The 14,536-nt window shown below is 64.4% G+C and overlaps 1 protein-coding gene across 2 annotated transcripts; it reads left to right on the plus strand.

Annotated features, from left to right (window-relative positions):
- The first annotated feature begins 2,562 nt into the window (after positions 1 to 2,562).
- LOC120763457 (transducin-like enhancer protein 1) lies at positions 2,563 to 13,962 on the plus strand. 2 transcript variants are annotated; one of them, XM_040086770.2, is made up of 20 exons: positions 2,563 to 2,683; positions 3,221 to 3,369; positions 4,015 to 4,078; positions 4,530 to 4,574; positions 8,217 to 8,279; positions 8,378 to 8,452; positions 8,966 to 9,161; positions 9,592 to 9,614; positions 9,782 to 9,886; positions 10,031 to 10,075; positions 10,332 to 10,487; positions 10,755 to 10,881; positions 10,968 to 11,152; positions 11,227 to 11,303; positions 11,579 to 11,828; positions 12,011 to 12,258; positions 12,479 to 12,626; positions 12,708 to 12,858; positions 13,197 to 13,273; positions 13,460 to 13,962. In XM_040086770.2, exons 1-20 carry the CDS (start codon positions 2,660 to 2,662, stop codon positions 13,565 to 13,567), a joined length of 2,316 nt encoding a protein of 771 aa, XP_039942704.1. In that variant the 5' UTR covers positions 2,563 to 2,659; the 3' UTR covers positions 13,568 to 13,962. The 2 variants fall into 2 exon arrangements, with proteins under 2 accessions (XP_039942704.1, XP_039942705.1); XM_040086771.2 differs by having other exon boundaries at positions 8,378 to 8,419.
- Positions 13,963 to 14,536: the final 574 nt, after the last annotated feature.

Genomic DNA, 14,536 nt, shown 5'->3' on the forward strand with positions numbered 1-14,536 from the left:
AGGGGCAGGGGGGACGGGGTTCCCAGGCTGGGGAGAGAGGTTCAGAACAGAGATGGTGCCTCAGTCCAGCTCTAAGCTGCCTTTTTAATTTTTTCCTTTTCTTTTTTCTTTTTCTTTTTTTTTTCTATTTTAATATTTTGGCTTAACATGACCTTGGCCAAATTGTTTCCCCTCTGCTTGAGATTTATGGGCCTCCTCCAGAAATGATCTGTTCTGTCTACGAAAATAGACATCGTGCTGTTATTACATTTTAAAATATAATAAGGCTTGGGAGACCGCTCCTCTGCTGCTCTCCTCAGCAGCCCCCCTCTCTCTCCGGAGCACAAACCCCACTGGCTGCTGGTGTGGGGCCAGGAGTGGTGCAGTGAGAGCAGGGGCATCCCCAGCTCCAGAGTGGGGGAGTCTCTCCCTGCCTGCCCTCAGCAGAGCTGGAGTAACGGGAGATCTCCCACCTGAGATCGCAGCTGCTCTCAGAAAATCCCAGCGCTGCCAGGGAACAGACTGGGCACAATGGGGCTGAACGAGCTGGGCTTCCCACCGCGGGACTAAGGGCGGCCCCTGACTCGGTAAAGGCAGCAGAACCTGGCTCAAAGCTGGAAAATCCTGCTCCCAGCCCGAGGGGCCAGCACAGCCCATCACCTCCAGTCCTCTGGGCAGGCGCAGGGTGGCCCTTGCACGGTCCTGCTCTGTTGAAGTGGGTTTGGTGAGGTTATGATCGTTATTGTTCCTTTCTTCCAGGGACTGGAGGCAAGTTTGCCGTGGCTGGGGAGGGGCTCTGGCTCTCTCAATCCGTACCCTGCCAGATCTGCTGGCAACCAGAGTCAGTGGCCGGCCACGGTCTGAGCCGTGATCCGAGCCATCGCTGCCTGTGGACGGCGACAGGACCACGAGGACGGAGCTGCGGTGAGGAGGAAAGGGCTGCTGGCCTGTTCCTGGATTAAGGTTAAAGAGGGGGAGAGGCCAACAGCTCCTCACAGCTGCTGCTCCTCAAATGTTTTATTTCCTGCTCAGTGTAAGCCCGGATTGACCCACAGCGGCAGAAAATGTCGAGCAACCACCGATGCCCCTGAAAGGAGTAAAACCACCAGAAATGCCACGAGGAAACCCGAGTGGGTTGTGTGCACCTCGGCCTCCCTGCTGGGAACACGGGGAGCTGTGGGAGGACGGTGACAGCGCTGCCGGGGATGTGGGGGCTGTTGTAGTGCTGCTGGGACGGGGACATGGGCGTCCCCTTCCCAGTCCAAGCTTCTGCCCATCCCAAGGGAACGTGGGGTGACCGCAGGGAGCTACGGGCCCTCATACGCCTTTCCTGGGGCTGAGGAAGCGGCCTGGCCCGGGAGCCTTTCCCAGATCTCTGTCTGGCAGAGGGATGCTGCTGCTCCCCGCCATCACACGGCGCAGGGAATTCCCGGTGAGGCGGGACCTGCAGCCCGGGAAGCGATGTGTGGGTGGCTTCGGGTTCGTTTAATTTCTTAATTAAAGAAAAAAACCAAACAAAACAAAGAGGGGGGCGGACGGACACGGAACGGGGCACGACGACTTCCCGTGTTTATCAGCAAAAAGCCCCGAAGCCGAGCCGCCGCTTTTCGGGGCGGCGGGAGCAGCGGCTCCGGTGCAACCTCCCGCTTCCTTTTTGCGGGCAAAGCTGCGGGGCTGGGAGGGGCCGTGCCGTGCCCCGGGATCCCGCGTGGGGCGGCGGGGGCGGCGGGTCCCCGGTTCCCTCCCGGTTCTCTCCGGTGCCCCGGCCCCGCAAGGGTTAAACCGCGGCACCGCCCCCTCGTTCGCCGCTCGGCCTCCCTTGATTGACATCCCGCGCGCCGGCCGGGCCGGGGCTGACCAATGGAAAGGCAGCTCCGCGTGCCCCACGTGGGGGCGGCCGCCCTCGCCGCGCTTCCATTGGCTGGCGGCGGGGGCGATTGCCCGCACGGGCCAGGCCCCACGTGGAGCTGGCGCTCGCGCTCGTTCATTGATCGCGCTCCGCAGAGCGGCGGCCGCGCGGGCGGGGCGGGGCGGGGCGGGGCGGGGCGGGGCGGGGGCTCGGCCCGGCTCGGCTGCACTCGGCTGCACTCGGCTCGGCCCGGCCCAGCCCGGCTCGGCTCGGCCCGGCTCGGCTCTACCGGGCTCGGCTCGGCCCGGCCCGGCCCGCCCCGCCGCTGGGGCGCGCGCCTGGGGCCGGGGCCGGGTCTGGGACCCGCAGCGCGGTGAGTCCCGTCCCGTTCCGTCCCGTTCCGTCCCGCCCCGCCGGTCCGGTCCGGGTCGGTTCGGTTCGGTGTCCGCCGGCCGGGGTCCGGCCCCGCTTGGGGCTGGGTCGGCGGCGAGGCCGGTCCCGCCCCGCGGCCGTACCTGCGGCGGGCGGCGGCGGGGCCATTGTCTGCGCGGCGCGGGGGGCCGGGGCTGGGCGGGTCCGCGGAGCCCGGAGGGAGCCCCGGGGCCCTCGGTCCCCGCGGGAACGGGAGCGCGGCGCGGAGGGGCTGCGGGCGGGGCCGGGGCTCCGGGGCTCCGCCGCGGCTTCCGAAGGGCCCCGGGCAGCGCCGGGCGGTGACCCCCCGGGTTCTTCTCCAGGGCCTGATCCGGAGCTGGGAGCTGTTTCCAGGCCCTGTCCCGAGGCTGCGGCGGGGCCCGCGCCGCCGGAGGGTCCCGGGCCCGTCCGGTGCCGAGGATGTTCCCGCAGAACCGGCCCCCGGTGAGCCCACGCGTGGCCTCGTCCCCTCGCAGCACTGCCACCACTCACAGGGCCCGCACCCCTCGAACCGCAGCTCCCCGCTCGGTGCTGACTTACAGCTGACTGCTGTTACCGTGTGTGCGATGCTCGGCAGTGGTGCTGTGGCTCTTCCCGAAGCGGTGCTGAGCCCCAGCGCTGCGGGTCCGGGCTTTGTGAGGTGCTGGGAGCAGGATTCACCAGGGCATGGTGATGGTGATGGGCAGGCGGGGAGCTCAGCTGGGCGGCGGCTGGGTGAGGACAGGCCACTGCTCTGTGCCATGCCCAGTGCCACCCGTGGTCGTTAATCCTTTCTGGCTCAGCGGCCAAACGGGTGCTGACGAGGCCCTTGGTGCCTGGTTGTGACCAGTTTCCTCTCCAATAACTCCTTGTGCAACCTCCCGCATGTGCTGCTCTCCCAGATGTGCCCGTAGCCTCTTCCCGGGGTGCAGGAAACCCCCAGGGGATGTGCCAGCCTTGTTGGGTGGCAGCAGTGACCCCGGAGGTCCCATCTCTGCCTAGGCCCATCTCCAGGCACCCTCTGCTGCCTCAGGAGCCGCTGTTGCTGCCAGTGCCATCCCCAGCACCCCCCAGTCCCTCAAGCTGACTTACCCAGAGACCTTGGATCGCATCAAGGAGGAATTCCAGTTCTTGCAGAACCAATACCACAGGTGAGAAGCTGCCGGAGTTCACGTGCCAGCGTGTGAACTGGGCACTTCACGGGTGCTGGGCAGCAGCAGGCTCCTCTTGGTGTCGGTGTGGCTGCTGGACTGGTCCCCGCAGAGGATGGCTGTGCCAAGCATCACCTTGGTAGCTTGAAACGACTCTGTTTGAGGGGGAAACTCAGCCTTTGCCTGCCAGAAGCCCTAGGAGGAGGTGCTGGCTTCCAGCACCCAGCTCCTGGGCTGAGCCAGGGCCATCACCTAGACCTGGAGCCCCTCTGATCCGTGAGGCTGCTGTCCAGGATCACCTCCCCTTCCCCACGCTGCGCGGGGCAGAGCCAGGTCTGAAACGCAGCTCAGCTTTGCAGCTCACTCCATTTGGGAAGCAGATGCTGGGGAGGGGGTTAAGAGTCCGTGCAAATTGCTCCCTGATGCCCAGATCCCTTTGCCGTCCATCTCCTCTTTATCAGCCCCTTCCTGCCCTCTTTCAGGTGGTTTTCTTGGCTTGTGCTGGGAGATGGGATTGAAGTGAGGAGGCTGAAGCGTGTGGTACACTGGGAGGGCTCGTGCCCTGTCCAGATAGGGAAATCCTCTCACTGGGAGGACGAAGGGGGGCTTGCTCCTTCTCCCTCTCTCTCCTCTTTATTTTTACAGCTTGAAGTTAGAATGTGAAAAGCTGGCAACAGAAAAAACAGAAATCCAGCGTCATTATGTCATGGTTAGTGATCTCCACCTGAAAGGAGAAGGGTGGTGTGGGATCTCCTCTGAACCATCAGACATGCAGGGATGCTTTGCCTTCCCCTTGCTTTTGGGTTGTGTGGCCAGGCTCTGAGATCCGGTTCCTGTGCCTGTTACTGTCTGGTTTTCCCCCAAAAAGGGCCGTGGTGTTGCAGCAGGATTTTCTGCCGCAGCCTGTGGTGGCAAATCTGCTCCTGTGTGGGCTGTCCCCATTCCTGCAGGAGTCCTGGGAGGACTGTGTCCATCCTGTGTGCCAGAGAAACCTCTGCTCCTGGCAGAGGAGCTGGGCACCGTGCTGTCCCCATGGCCTGGCCACACCTTGACTGTTTGTGGCCAGGCTGACCTGGTGTGCCAGCAGCACAGAGGAGTTTCTGCTTGTCAGTTCCCCTGGCCTCCAGAGCCGTGCTGATGCTGCCTTCTCTCCCTCACAGTACTACGAGATGTCCTATGGCCTGAACATCGAGATGCACAAACAGGTGAGTGTGCGTGGGTTGGAGCTCTGTCCACCTCCTTGAGCCCAGCTCCCTGGCCCCACTTCGCCACCTGGGCTGTCCCCACAGATGACACGGGAGGTGTGTCCCTGCTGTAGCCCAGGGAAGGCCGTGCTTGTGGGGATGCTTCCCCTTCCCTGTGCTTTGGAAGCTTTGTTCCGCTCTGTGCCACCTCCTTGGCTGCCTCCTTAGCTCTCCACGCACGACTGTGCTCTGGTTTCGTGTTCAGGGTGCCGTGCCTGGACTGTGATGCTCTTGTTGTGTCAGGCAGAGAGCGGTGGTGGAGGACTCGTGCTTGCATGGCTGCTCGCACCGTGTGAGTGGTCATGGGGTGACTGTTGTGAAGGAGACCGGCTTCTTCCTCAGGGCAAGGTGGGCTGCAGGGTCACAGCAGGCTGGTGGGCTCTGGCTCGATGCCTTTGCAACTGTCTGCTGCCCGCTGGCGCAGGGGCCACGGATGAGGAGAATTCTGAGGAGAAAAAGGGTTTTGGAGCACAGGGTGGGCTCTCCGAGGACTCAGGGCTGCGCATCCTCCCTCGCTGCTTCCCCATCCCTCCCTCCCTTCCTCCCCTGTGCCGAGCTCCGGGTCACCAGCTGCTCTGAGACAGAAGGTTTCTTCTCATCTATTTTTAAAGAGGCTGCGGAGGAGCCTGGCGAGGCGCGCTGCCGCCGCCTTCCTGCCCGCCCCGCGCCCGCCGACGCCAACTGTTGCACGGGAGCCTGCTCGGGTGGGCGCCGTGGCGGTTCTGGCCCCTGTCCCCAGCACGGGGCGGGTTATCAGCCTCTCCTGCCAGCTTTGTGCCCGCTGTGCGAGGGGGTTCCGCCACTCTGGGCTGCCCTCCTTGCCCTCAGCACCCCCGCCCAGGCTGAGGTGTGAATCTGCCCTTGATGCCACCGGGTGCTCCCGGCCCGGAGCCTCTCCTTGGAGAGCTGTGAGCTCCTCTCCTCTGGCTGCTGGTTCTCTCCCAGCCCTCTCAGGCTCGTGTTTTCTGCCAGCCCCAGGTGCCGCTGGCCGCCGGCCAGTGAGCTGTCGGCACTTTTAACAAGGGCCCGTAAGTCTGCTCTGACAGCCAGCGGCCATTGTGTGAGGAACGGGAACTGCCGGCGCAGGAGCCGCGGGTTATCGCTGCCCTGGGGAGGATTGGGTCTCTGTCTCAACTCCCCTTCTCCCAAATCCTGCTCTGCTCACGGGCACAGGCAGGTGCTGAGCGCTCCTGGCTGCCCCGGAGCCCCCGAGGCAGCGATTGCCCGTGGCCACAGACGGAGGCTGGGATGTGCCGTGCTGTGGTGTGGCCGCTGTCCTTGCTGCGCCCCGTGGTGTCCCCAGGGCCTCCCCAGGTGCTCAGCAGCGCTGGCATCGAGGGCCGAGGCGTGGGGTTTTGCTCTGGGTTTGTTCAGAGGGAAATGGGGCTGGGGGCTGGCTGCGGTGGTGCAGCTCTCCAGGCAGCCGCAGGCTTGGCAGGAGAGGATCAAGACAGGAACGAGCAGGAGACGTTAAATTTTTTTTTATTGTTGCTTTGTTTTTGGCATGGAAGGGGCCTGTAGCTTTCTGTAAAGCCACCTCCCCGAATCTGCCTGGCCTTGGACTTGCTCACCACGAGCCAGAGGGGAGGCGACGGTGCTGGTGGCTGGGGGGGCTGCAAACAGCGTGATCATTTTTCATGCTGAGAGCGTTAAAGTGCCAGTAAATTGCACATTAACGAGTGCGAGTGAATTGGAGGCAGCTCTCCCCAAGGAGCTGCTGCCCATCAGTGCATTAGGGAAGAGAATCCATCACTGCCGGCCCCGGGAGACAGCTAAATCCTTCCCAGAACTGCTGGCTGCCAAATCTCCTTGCTCCCCCCCTCCTCTTCCTTTCTTTTCTTTCTCTTTTTTCCTCCCTTAGAAGGGGAAGTGAGGGCAGGTGCCAGATTGTTTCTGTGCTCTGGGGCTGGCAAGAGCAGGTCGGCAGCTGCTCTGGAGGGCAGCAGAGTGTCCCTGGGTGTGTGTCCCCACACCAGCCGGGCAGCGCTGTGGCCCCTCACCCTGACGTTTTGGCGCTTGCACCAGCTGGGCGTGGGAGATGTGCCCAAGGTCCTGGCAGGGACATCCAGGGGTCAGTTCTGTCCCTGGGGCCCTTCAGCCTTTGGTCTCCTCTGGGGGCTGATAAGTGGGTCTGGGTTCAACCCCCTCCTCTCAGCCCTCTGCCGGCTCCAGAGCATTTTCACCCTCCCCACCAGGGTGGACAGGGAGCTCCTGGGAGCTTGAGATGGGATCTTACCTGGACTCCTGTGCCCAGGACATCCCCTGCCCATCCAAAAGCGGAGAGATCCCTCCCACCCCGGGCTTCAGGGAGAGCTGCTGATCTCTGTCCTCTCCCTAGCGATGGGGACGAGTCCCCAGCTCTGCGTGGGCTGTTGGCCTGGAGCAGTGTCTGCTCTCTGGGCCATCACAGGGGCAGGAGCAGCCTCTGGGGCTCCTTTCCAGGGCTGTGTCTGTGAGGCCGGGGATGGCTGAATGTCAGTGCTCTCCTCTCGGCGGGGTGGGACCGGTGGGGAGCCTGGAAATGGCAGGGGGGTGTCACAGGAACAGGGGGCTCTGGAAATGGCAGGGGGGTGTCACAGGAATGGGGGGCTCTGGAAATGGCAGGGGGGTGTCACAGGAATGAGGGGCTCTGGAAATGGCAGGGGGCTGTCACAGGAACGGGGGGCCCTGGAAGCTGGCAGGGGGGTGTCACAGGAACAGGGGGCTCTGGAAATGGCAGCGGGGTGTCACAGGAACAGGGGGGCTCTGGAAATGGCAGGGGGGTGTCACAGGAACGGGGGCTCTGGAAATGGCAGGGGGGTGTCACAGGAACGGGGGGACTCTGGAAATGGCAGGGGGGTGTCACAGGAACGGGGGTCTCTGGAAATGGCAGGGGGGTGTCACAGGAACAGGGGGCTCTGGAAATGGCAGGGGGGTGTCACAGGAATGAGGGGCTCTGGAAGCTGGCAGAGGGGTCCCATAAGAACAGGGGACCCTGGGAATGGCAGAGGGGTGCTACAGGATCAGGGGTCCCTGGAAGATTAAAGGGAGGTGCCACGGGAACAGGGGGCTCTGGAAGCGGGCAGGGGGGTGCCACGGGAACATGGCAGGGCACAGCACGACGCTGCTCTCCCTCCCCGCGCTCTGCGCTCTTGATTGCCAGTGGCACTCGAGTGTTGCAGAAAAACAGCAGCTGGAAGGAGAGCACCTCTCCAGGGCTTCCTGTGGGCTGGGAGGGCGGCAAGGAGCGGGCGTGGTGCCGGCAGGAGGCTGTGTGGAGGGCAGGGGGAGCCTGCGGGGGCCGTGGCTGCTGGGCTGGGGCTTGCTTGGCAGTGGCCTCGGTGGCATGGGCCGGGGGGCTTCAACTCCCTGGCTGGGAGGAGCTGGAAGCTGTCTCAGGGTGAGGATGGAGGGTGCTGGGTTTTGAAAGGGAGAGCAGGAATTGTCTCCACAGGGTGTTTCTGCTCCGTAGCGCTGAGCAGCAGCCCTTGGGGCTGAGTGCCAGCACCCCGAGACTGCCCTGGCCAAGCCCCCACAATGAGGGGACTCCTCTGGCAGCACCCCTCAGGGTGGGGTCCGCTCTGCCCCTTGCCCTGACGGGCTCTGTCTCTCTTCCCCCGCCAGACGGAGATCGCCAAGCGGCTCAACGTGATCTGCGCCCAGCTCATCCCGTTCCTGTCTCAGGAGGTGGGTGAGCCCTCGGGCCCCAGCCGGGTGTGCAGAGCTCCTTTGGGGCCCAGGGAAAGAAAGGAGCCTGCCCCAGCCCCGCTCTTGTCTCCCCACAGCACCAGCAGCAGGTGGTTCAGGCTGTGGAGCGAGCGAAGCAGGTGACTATGACCGACCTGAACGCGGCCATCGGGGTACGTCAACCCTCTGCGCACCCCTCCCAGCCGCTCCGGGGCCAGGCCCGAGGGGCTCTGTCATGATGGCACCTCCCGGGCTCCTGCCGCCCCTGGGCTGAGCCCCCTCCTGCCCCTGGCTGCAGCCCCTGCCCCTCGTGCCTTCTCCCACGAGAGGGGCAAACCAGGCTGGTTCAGGGGGCTGCCAGCAGCGCTCGGGATGCAGGAGATGCAGCTGGGGCTGGGGGTGGTGGCTGGCACGTGTCACCCTGTGGCCTGGGTGGAGGGGGGTCACCACCATCCCTACTCAATTATTGCCTCGAGACTACCACAGGTTTCCAGCCCAGGGTGGGAGGGGGCGGTGGGAGGGACGTGGTGACCCCAGAACATTACTGGGAGCACCCTGTGTGCCTGCCCTACCCCTCCACACCCAGGCCCTGTTTCTGACTCACCCAGGGCTGCCTCTTGCCCCTCACTTGCCCAGCAGCTGTCCTGGCACAGCCCTTCGACTCTGCTCTCTCCTCTCCTCTCCAGCACCAGCTCCAGACCCAGCACCTCTCGCACCACGCTCCCCCCATCCCGCTGACCCCCCACCCCTCTGGAATGCAGCCCACCGGCCTCGCTGGCATCAGCAGTGCCTCAGGGCTGCTGGCGCTCTCGGGGGCACTGGGGGCCCAGGCCCAGCTCCTCGCCAAGGATGACCGAGGAGTCCACGACACGGAGCCCAGGGGTGAGTGTGGGGGAGCCAGAGCTCGGGGTGCCTGGATCTGAGAGTCTGGGAACGGCTGGTGCTGGGCCCTGGGGCTCCCTCTGCTCCCCATGCCCTTCTCACCTGGACACTTCCCCGGGGTGGGGTCACTTGTCCGTGCCTCAGGGCTGCCAGTGGGGCTGGAGGGGCAGGGGGCTTGCATCTGCAAGGGGTTTGGGTGGGGAACGTCCTCCACTGACCAGCACCCTCGTGGTGGGAGGGTGGTGAGGTGGGCTGGTCATCCCTGGGGGGGCCTAGGACCACCCTGCTGTGTCGTGGTGCTCTGGCCCTGCTGTGAGCACCCCAGCACCCCTGGGTGAAGGGGGTGACTTTCCTGTGGGGTTCTTGGCGGTGACACAGTGTGTCCCCCTTTCCCTCCTCCTCCTCCTGCTGCTCCTCTGCGTTGCCACAGCGACAGACCGAGACCCCGGCCCCGTAAGTGCCTTTTTCTTCTCTTGCACCGTTCTGTGGTGGCTGTGGTCAGGACCCAGGGCTGGGCTGGGGCCCTCCACGCTCCTGCAGTCAGCCCTGCCTCGGTGCTGCCTGTCCCAGGAGCTGGGCACAGCGTCCCCAGCCGCTGACACTGCGTCCCCTCACCCCAGAGCTCCCTGGCTCTGTCCAACGGGGAGCGCGCACGAGCCATCGCCGAGTACCTGAGCAGCAGCAAGAAGAGGAAGGTGGAGGAGAAGGACTTTGTTACAGATTATGTGAGCCCAGGGCTGGGGGGCTTGGGGTGACCCCATCCTCTCCTGGGGGGCGGTGAGTGGAGCTGTCTGTGCCTCTGGCACAGCTCCAGGCAGGAGTGAGGGCGGCTGCAGCCCCTCTGGCTCCAACCGTGCTCCACGTTTCAGGGCAGCGATGCAGACAAAAGTGAAGACAACTTGGTGGTGGATGAGGTCAGTGTGCTGGGGCACCGGGAGGGGTCTGGGGTCAGTGGGAGCTGTCCATCCCCCAGGGAGGGGCTAACTCCAGGCAGAGGTGGGTGTCACAGGGAGGTGCCAGTGGGCGTTGTGCTCCCTGACCCTCGCCAGCAGCAGCGATGAGCCCCAGGATCCAGGCTGGCCCTTGCTTGAGCCACCAGCTCCCCAAAACCTGGGACATCCCTGCTCTCCTGCCTGCTCTTCTCCCTGCTGATTTCCCTCCCTCCCCCAGGACCCCTCTTCCCCGCACAGCGTCCACTCCTACTCGTCCCGGGAGAACGGGGTGGAGAAGGTCCCACTGGGCAGGAAGGAGGCCCTGCCCCTCAGCCCCACCTCCATGGCCTCCTCCAGCAGCACGTCCCCATCTCGGAGCAAGGACGCACCCACGGTATGTGTGACTCGCTTGGGGCCTGTGCTGGTGTCCTTGCAGCCCGGGCTCGGCTGACAGAGCGGCCAGACATGGATCCCCTGCCTCCAAACCCATGGAGCAGAGTGCTGGCGGGACAGGGAGCGGTTCCTGCTCCATTAGAGCTCAAATTCCCTCCCACAGCCCCTTCAGCAGTGCCTGGGCTGGGCTGTCATTGAGGGGGAGCTAACAGGGACCCCCTGGCAGCGGCGTGGTGCAGCTGCCACCTCCCCATTCTGTTCCTGCCAGGTGGAGAAGGCAGGGACGCCCAGCCTGAAGTCCAGCACGCCCACCTCCCAGGGTGACACCCTCCCAGGCTCCAGCAGTGCCCAGCAGTTCCGCCCCGCCGCTGCCAAGGTCCCCGTGGACCCCCTGGGTGAGCCTGGCGCTGCTGGGGCAGGGTTGGGGCTCCCAGCTCTGCCTCCAGAGCCCCATCCCTTCACTCTGCCTCTCCCCCACCAGCCCTGGGCCTGAGGAACCCGCTGGGAGTGCAGAGCCCTTACTCGGCCGCCTTTGGCTTGGCCCACCCTGCCGTCAACGGGGACGTGGCCGGGACCGGTGCCTACGCCAGCCTGCACCTCATGTCCCCGCAGCTCAACGGGGCTGCGGCCGCCGTGGGAGCCGGCAGCTACGGGCGCTCGCCCCTGGTGCGTGACCTCGTCCCCGTGGGGCCGTGGGGCCAGGGGGTGTGAGCTGCTCTCTCACCCGCTGTCCCCTGCAGGTGGGCTACGACCCGCACCCACACATGCGCGTCCCAGGGCTGGTGACTGGCATGCAAGTGGGGCCCTCGGGGAAGCCGTAAGTGGGGCCGGGATGGGCAGGGGATGGGGTGGGGTGGCACGTGGGGCTGAGGCTGGGCTGTGTGGACAAGCTGGGGGCAGCAGGGATGGGGAGCTCAGGCTCAGCCTGGGAGGAAACCGGGGCTATGGTTGTTGTGGCATCACTGAGTGAATTCTGCTCATGGCTCGACTCCAAACCGTGCTGCCTGTGCCAGACCCGCTGGGATCTGCATGGCACCAGCCACCGTCCACGCAGGATCCTGCCCTGCTTCTCACTGCTCTGCTCCCTCCCAGTGCCTACTCCTTCCACGTCAGCGCCGACGGGCAGATGCAGCCGGTGCCTTTCCCCCCCGACGCCCTCATCGGCTCCGGCATCCCCCGGCACGCGCGGCAGCTGCACACCCTGACCCACGGCGAGGTGGTCTGTGCTGTCACCATCAGCAACTCCACGCGCCACGTCTACACCGGGGGCAAGGGCTGCGTCAAGGTCTGGGACGTGGGGCAGCCGGGCACCAAGACGGCTGTGGCTCAGCTGGACTGCCTGGTGAGGAGGAGGAGGAGGAGGAGCAGAGATGCCTGTGGGCTGGGGCTGGGCAGGGGAATGTGCCCCTGTTGCAGTGGAGGGGACAGAGAGGACTTTCACATGTGGAGAGGTGCCTCCTGCGAGCCCCTGTGTGCTCACTGTCTCCTTCTCGCCCTGCCCTGTTGCCTGTCGCCCGCGTTCAGAACCGTGACAACTACATCCGCTCCTGCAAGCTGCTCCCCGACGGCCGCAGCCTGATCGTGGGCGGGGAGGCCAGCACCCTGTCCATCTGGGACCTGGCGGCCCCCACGCCCCGCATCAAGGCCGAGCTCACCTCCTCTGCCCCCGCCTGCTACGCCCTGGCCATCAGCCCTGATGCCAAAGTCTGCTTCTCCTGCTGCAGCGACGGCAACATCGTGGTGTGGGACCTGCAGAACCAGACGCTGGTCAGGTGAGTCTGGGCCAGGGGGGAGCATGGGCAGGACTGTGGGGACTCCTCGGGCCAGGGACCACTCAGACCCCTGCAGAATGTCCCTGTGTCTAACCTTGGCCATGGGACAGTGCCTGTCCTTGCAGCTCCTCACTGCCGGGTGCTGCCCTGCCCACACTGCTGCAGCTGCTGGCTGCCCTGACAGCTGTGCCCTCGCCCTCTCCATCCCCCTCTTTCCCAGGCAGTTTCAAGGCCACACGGACGGGGCCAGCTGCATTGACATCTCCAACGATGGCACCAAGCTGTGGACGGGGGGCCTGGACAACACCGTGCGCTGCTGGGACCTGCGGGAGGGGCGGCAGCTGCAGCAGCACGACTTCAGCTCCCAGGTAGGGCTGGAGCCCTGTGGCAGCACCCTGGGGCCAGGTGGGAGCTGCTGGGCCGTGGTGTGATCCTGTCTGTTCCCTCAGATCTTCTCCCTGGGCTACTGCCCGATGGGAGAGTGGCTGGCAGTGGGGATGGAGAGCAGCAACGTGGAGATCCTGCACGTCACCAAACCCGACAAGTATCAGCTGCACCTCCACGAGAGCTGTGTCCTGTCTCTCAAATTCGCCTCCTGCGGTAGGCACTCCTCTCCTGTCCCCCGTTGCTCTGGAGCCTCACGGATGCCACCTCAACTTCTGTCCATGTGTCACAGGGCTCCTTGCACTGGGGGCAAGCGTTTGTTCTGGTAGCCAGCCCTGTCCCTGGTGGATGCCGGCCAGAGGAGGGGTGTCCAGCCCTCTTGGAGCAGCGCTGGCTGCTGGAACCAAACTCCTCTTTGCCTTCCCTTGGCTCGTGGTTGGCAGAGCTGTGGCTGTCTGTGTGTGTGTGTGTTTCACAGCCTGGGCACGAGCTGCCGCTGGGATCCAGCTGCTGGGTCTGCTCTGGTGACATGAGGCTGCTTTGTCCCTCCACAGGGAAGTGGTTCGTGAGCACGGGGAAGGACAACCTGCTCAACGCCTGGCGGACGCCCTACGGAGCCAGCATCTTCCAGGTGAGCAGCCAGCAGGGTGGGGGGTTCCCGGGGGTGAGACTGCCCCGTACAACCCAGCTCTAATTACGTCTCAGCAATAACGAGCCCCATAACCTCGTCCCTTCAAACCTCCCCGGGTCCCCAAGGAGCGAGGGTTGGGCACCTTGCTCTGGGGCCGCTTCTTGTGCTTACCCCCGTTGTCTCCAGTCGAAGGAAACCTCCTCCGTCCTCAGCTGCGACATCTCCACGGACGACCAGTTCATCGTGACCGGCTCAGGGGACAAGAAAGCGACAGTTTACGAGATCATTTACTGAGCCCTGAGGTGCCAACCGTGGGACAGGCAGGTGTCCACGTGGATGGACAGGTGGACTCTACCTGCCCTGCTGCTGACTTCCCAAAGAACGTGCAGCCGGTGGCTGTGGCATCCCAGCTGGAGGAGAGCGGAGAAGGGGTGGAGGTGGCCCTGGGACCGTGGCCAGGCATCGTGCAGGCTGCTGCTCGGGGTGGATTTCCTGGGGACTTTCTCCTTGTTTTGTTCTTTGTGGGTTTCTTTCTAAATCTAGACTGTGGGAGTTGGAGATGGTGGGGAGGGAGGGGAAGGTCTGGCATTGTTAGGGGTTTTGTTTGGGTGCTTTTTTATTTTTGTTTTAAACCTTTTTGTTGTGGGGTTTTTATTTGTTCAAAGCTCTGGGCCTGCCAGGGTGGATGGGCTCTGGCCTCACTTCCCTGTGTGCCTCCCAGGGTGTATTTAATAATAAAAACAAACCAAAAAAAAAAAAAAAAAAAAAAGGCAGCTGTGCCTTGTCCTGAGCAGTAGCCTCGATGCTCTGTGGGAATGGGATGGAGCCAGGTGTGGAGGAGCAAGAGAAGCGCGGGAGCTTTGTCCCTCTGGTCACAACTGGCTCCTTTCCTGTGCTGAGCTGGGTCTGGGGCAGCTCCTGCGTGGGCAGAGCCCATCGCTGGCCCTGGCTGGGGTGGGCAGCAGGAGCCAGGCCCTGGCTGAGGTGGGCAGCAGGAGCCAGGCCCGGCAGCGTGGCCACAGAGCGGAGCGTGGCCGCGGCTCTGCGGTGCCGGCGCTGGAGGAAGTGGTTTCTGAAGGAAATGAGAATGTGAGCACTCAGCGCTTGCCTTATCGGTCTGGCCGCCCGCCAGCACTGCCGTGGGCAAGCAGAGCTGCTCCCAAGAGCCCGGGGGCTGCGGTGTGGCAGCGGCCCTGGGCTCCTGCCCCCAGCCCAGCCTGCAGCCACAGCTCACCACAGAGTGGGGCTGGAGCTGGGGCTGCC

This window comes from Hirundo rustica, chromosome 26, assembly GCF_015227805.2.
Source record: "Hirundo rustica isolate bHirRus1 chromosome 26, bHirRus1.pri.v3, whole genome shotgun sequence".
NCBI lineage: Eukaryota > Metazoa > Chordata > Aves > Passeriformes > Hirundinidae > Hirundo > Hirundo rustica.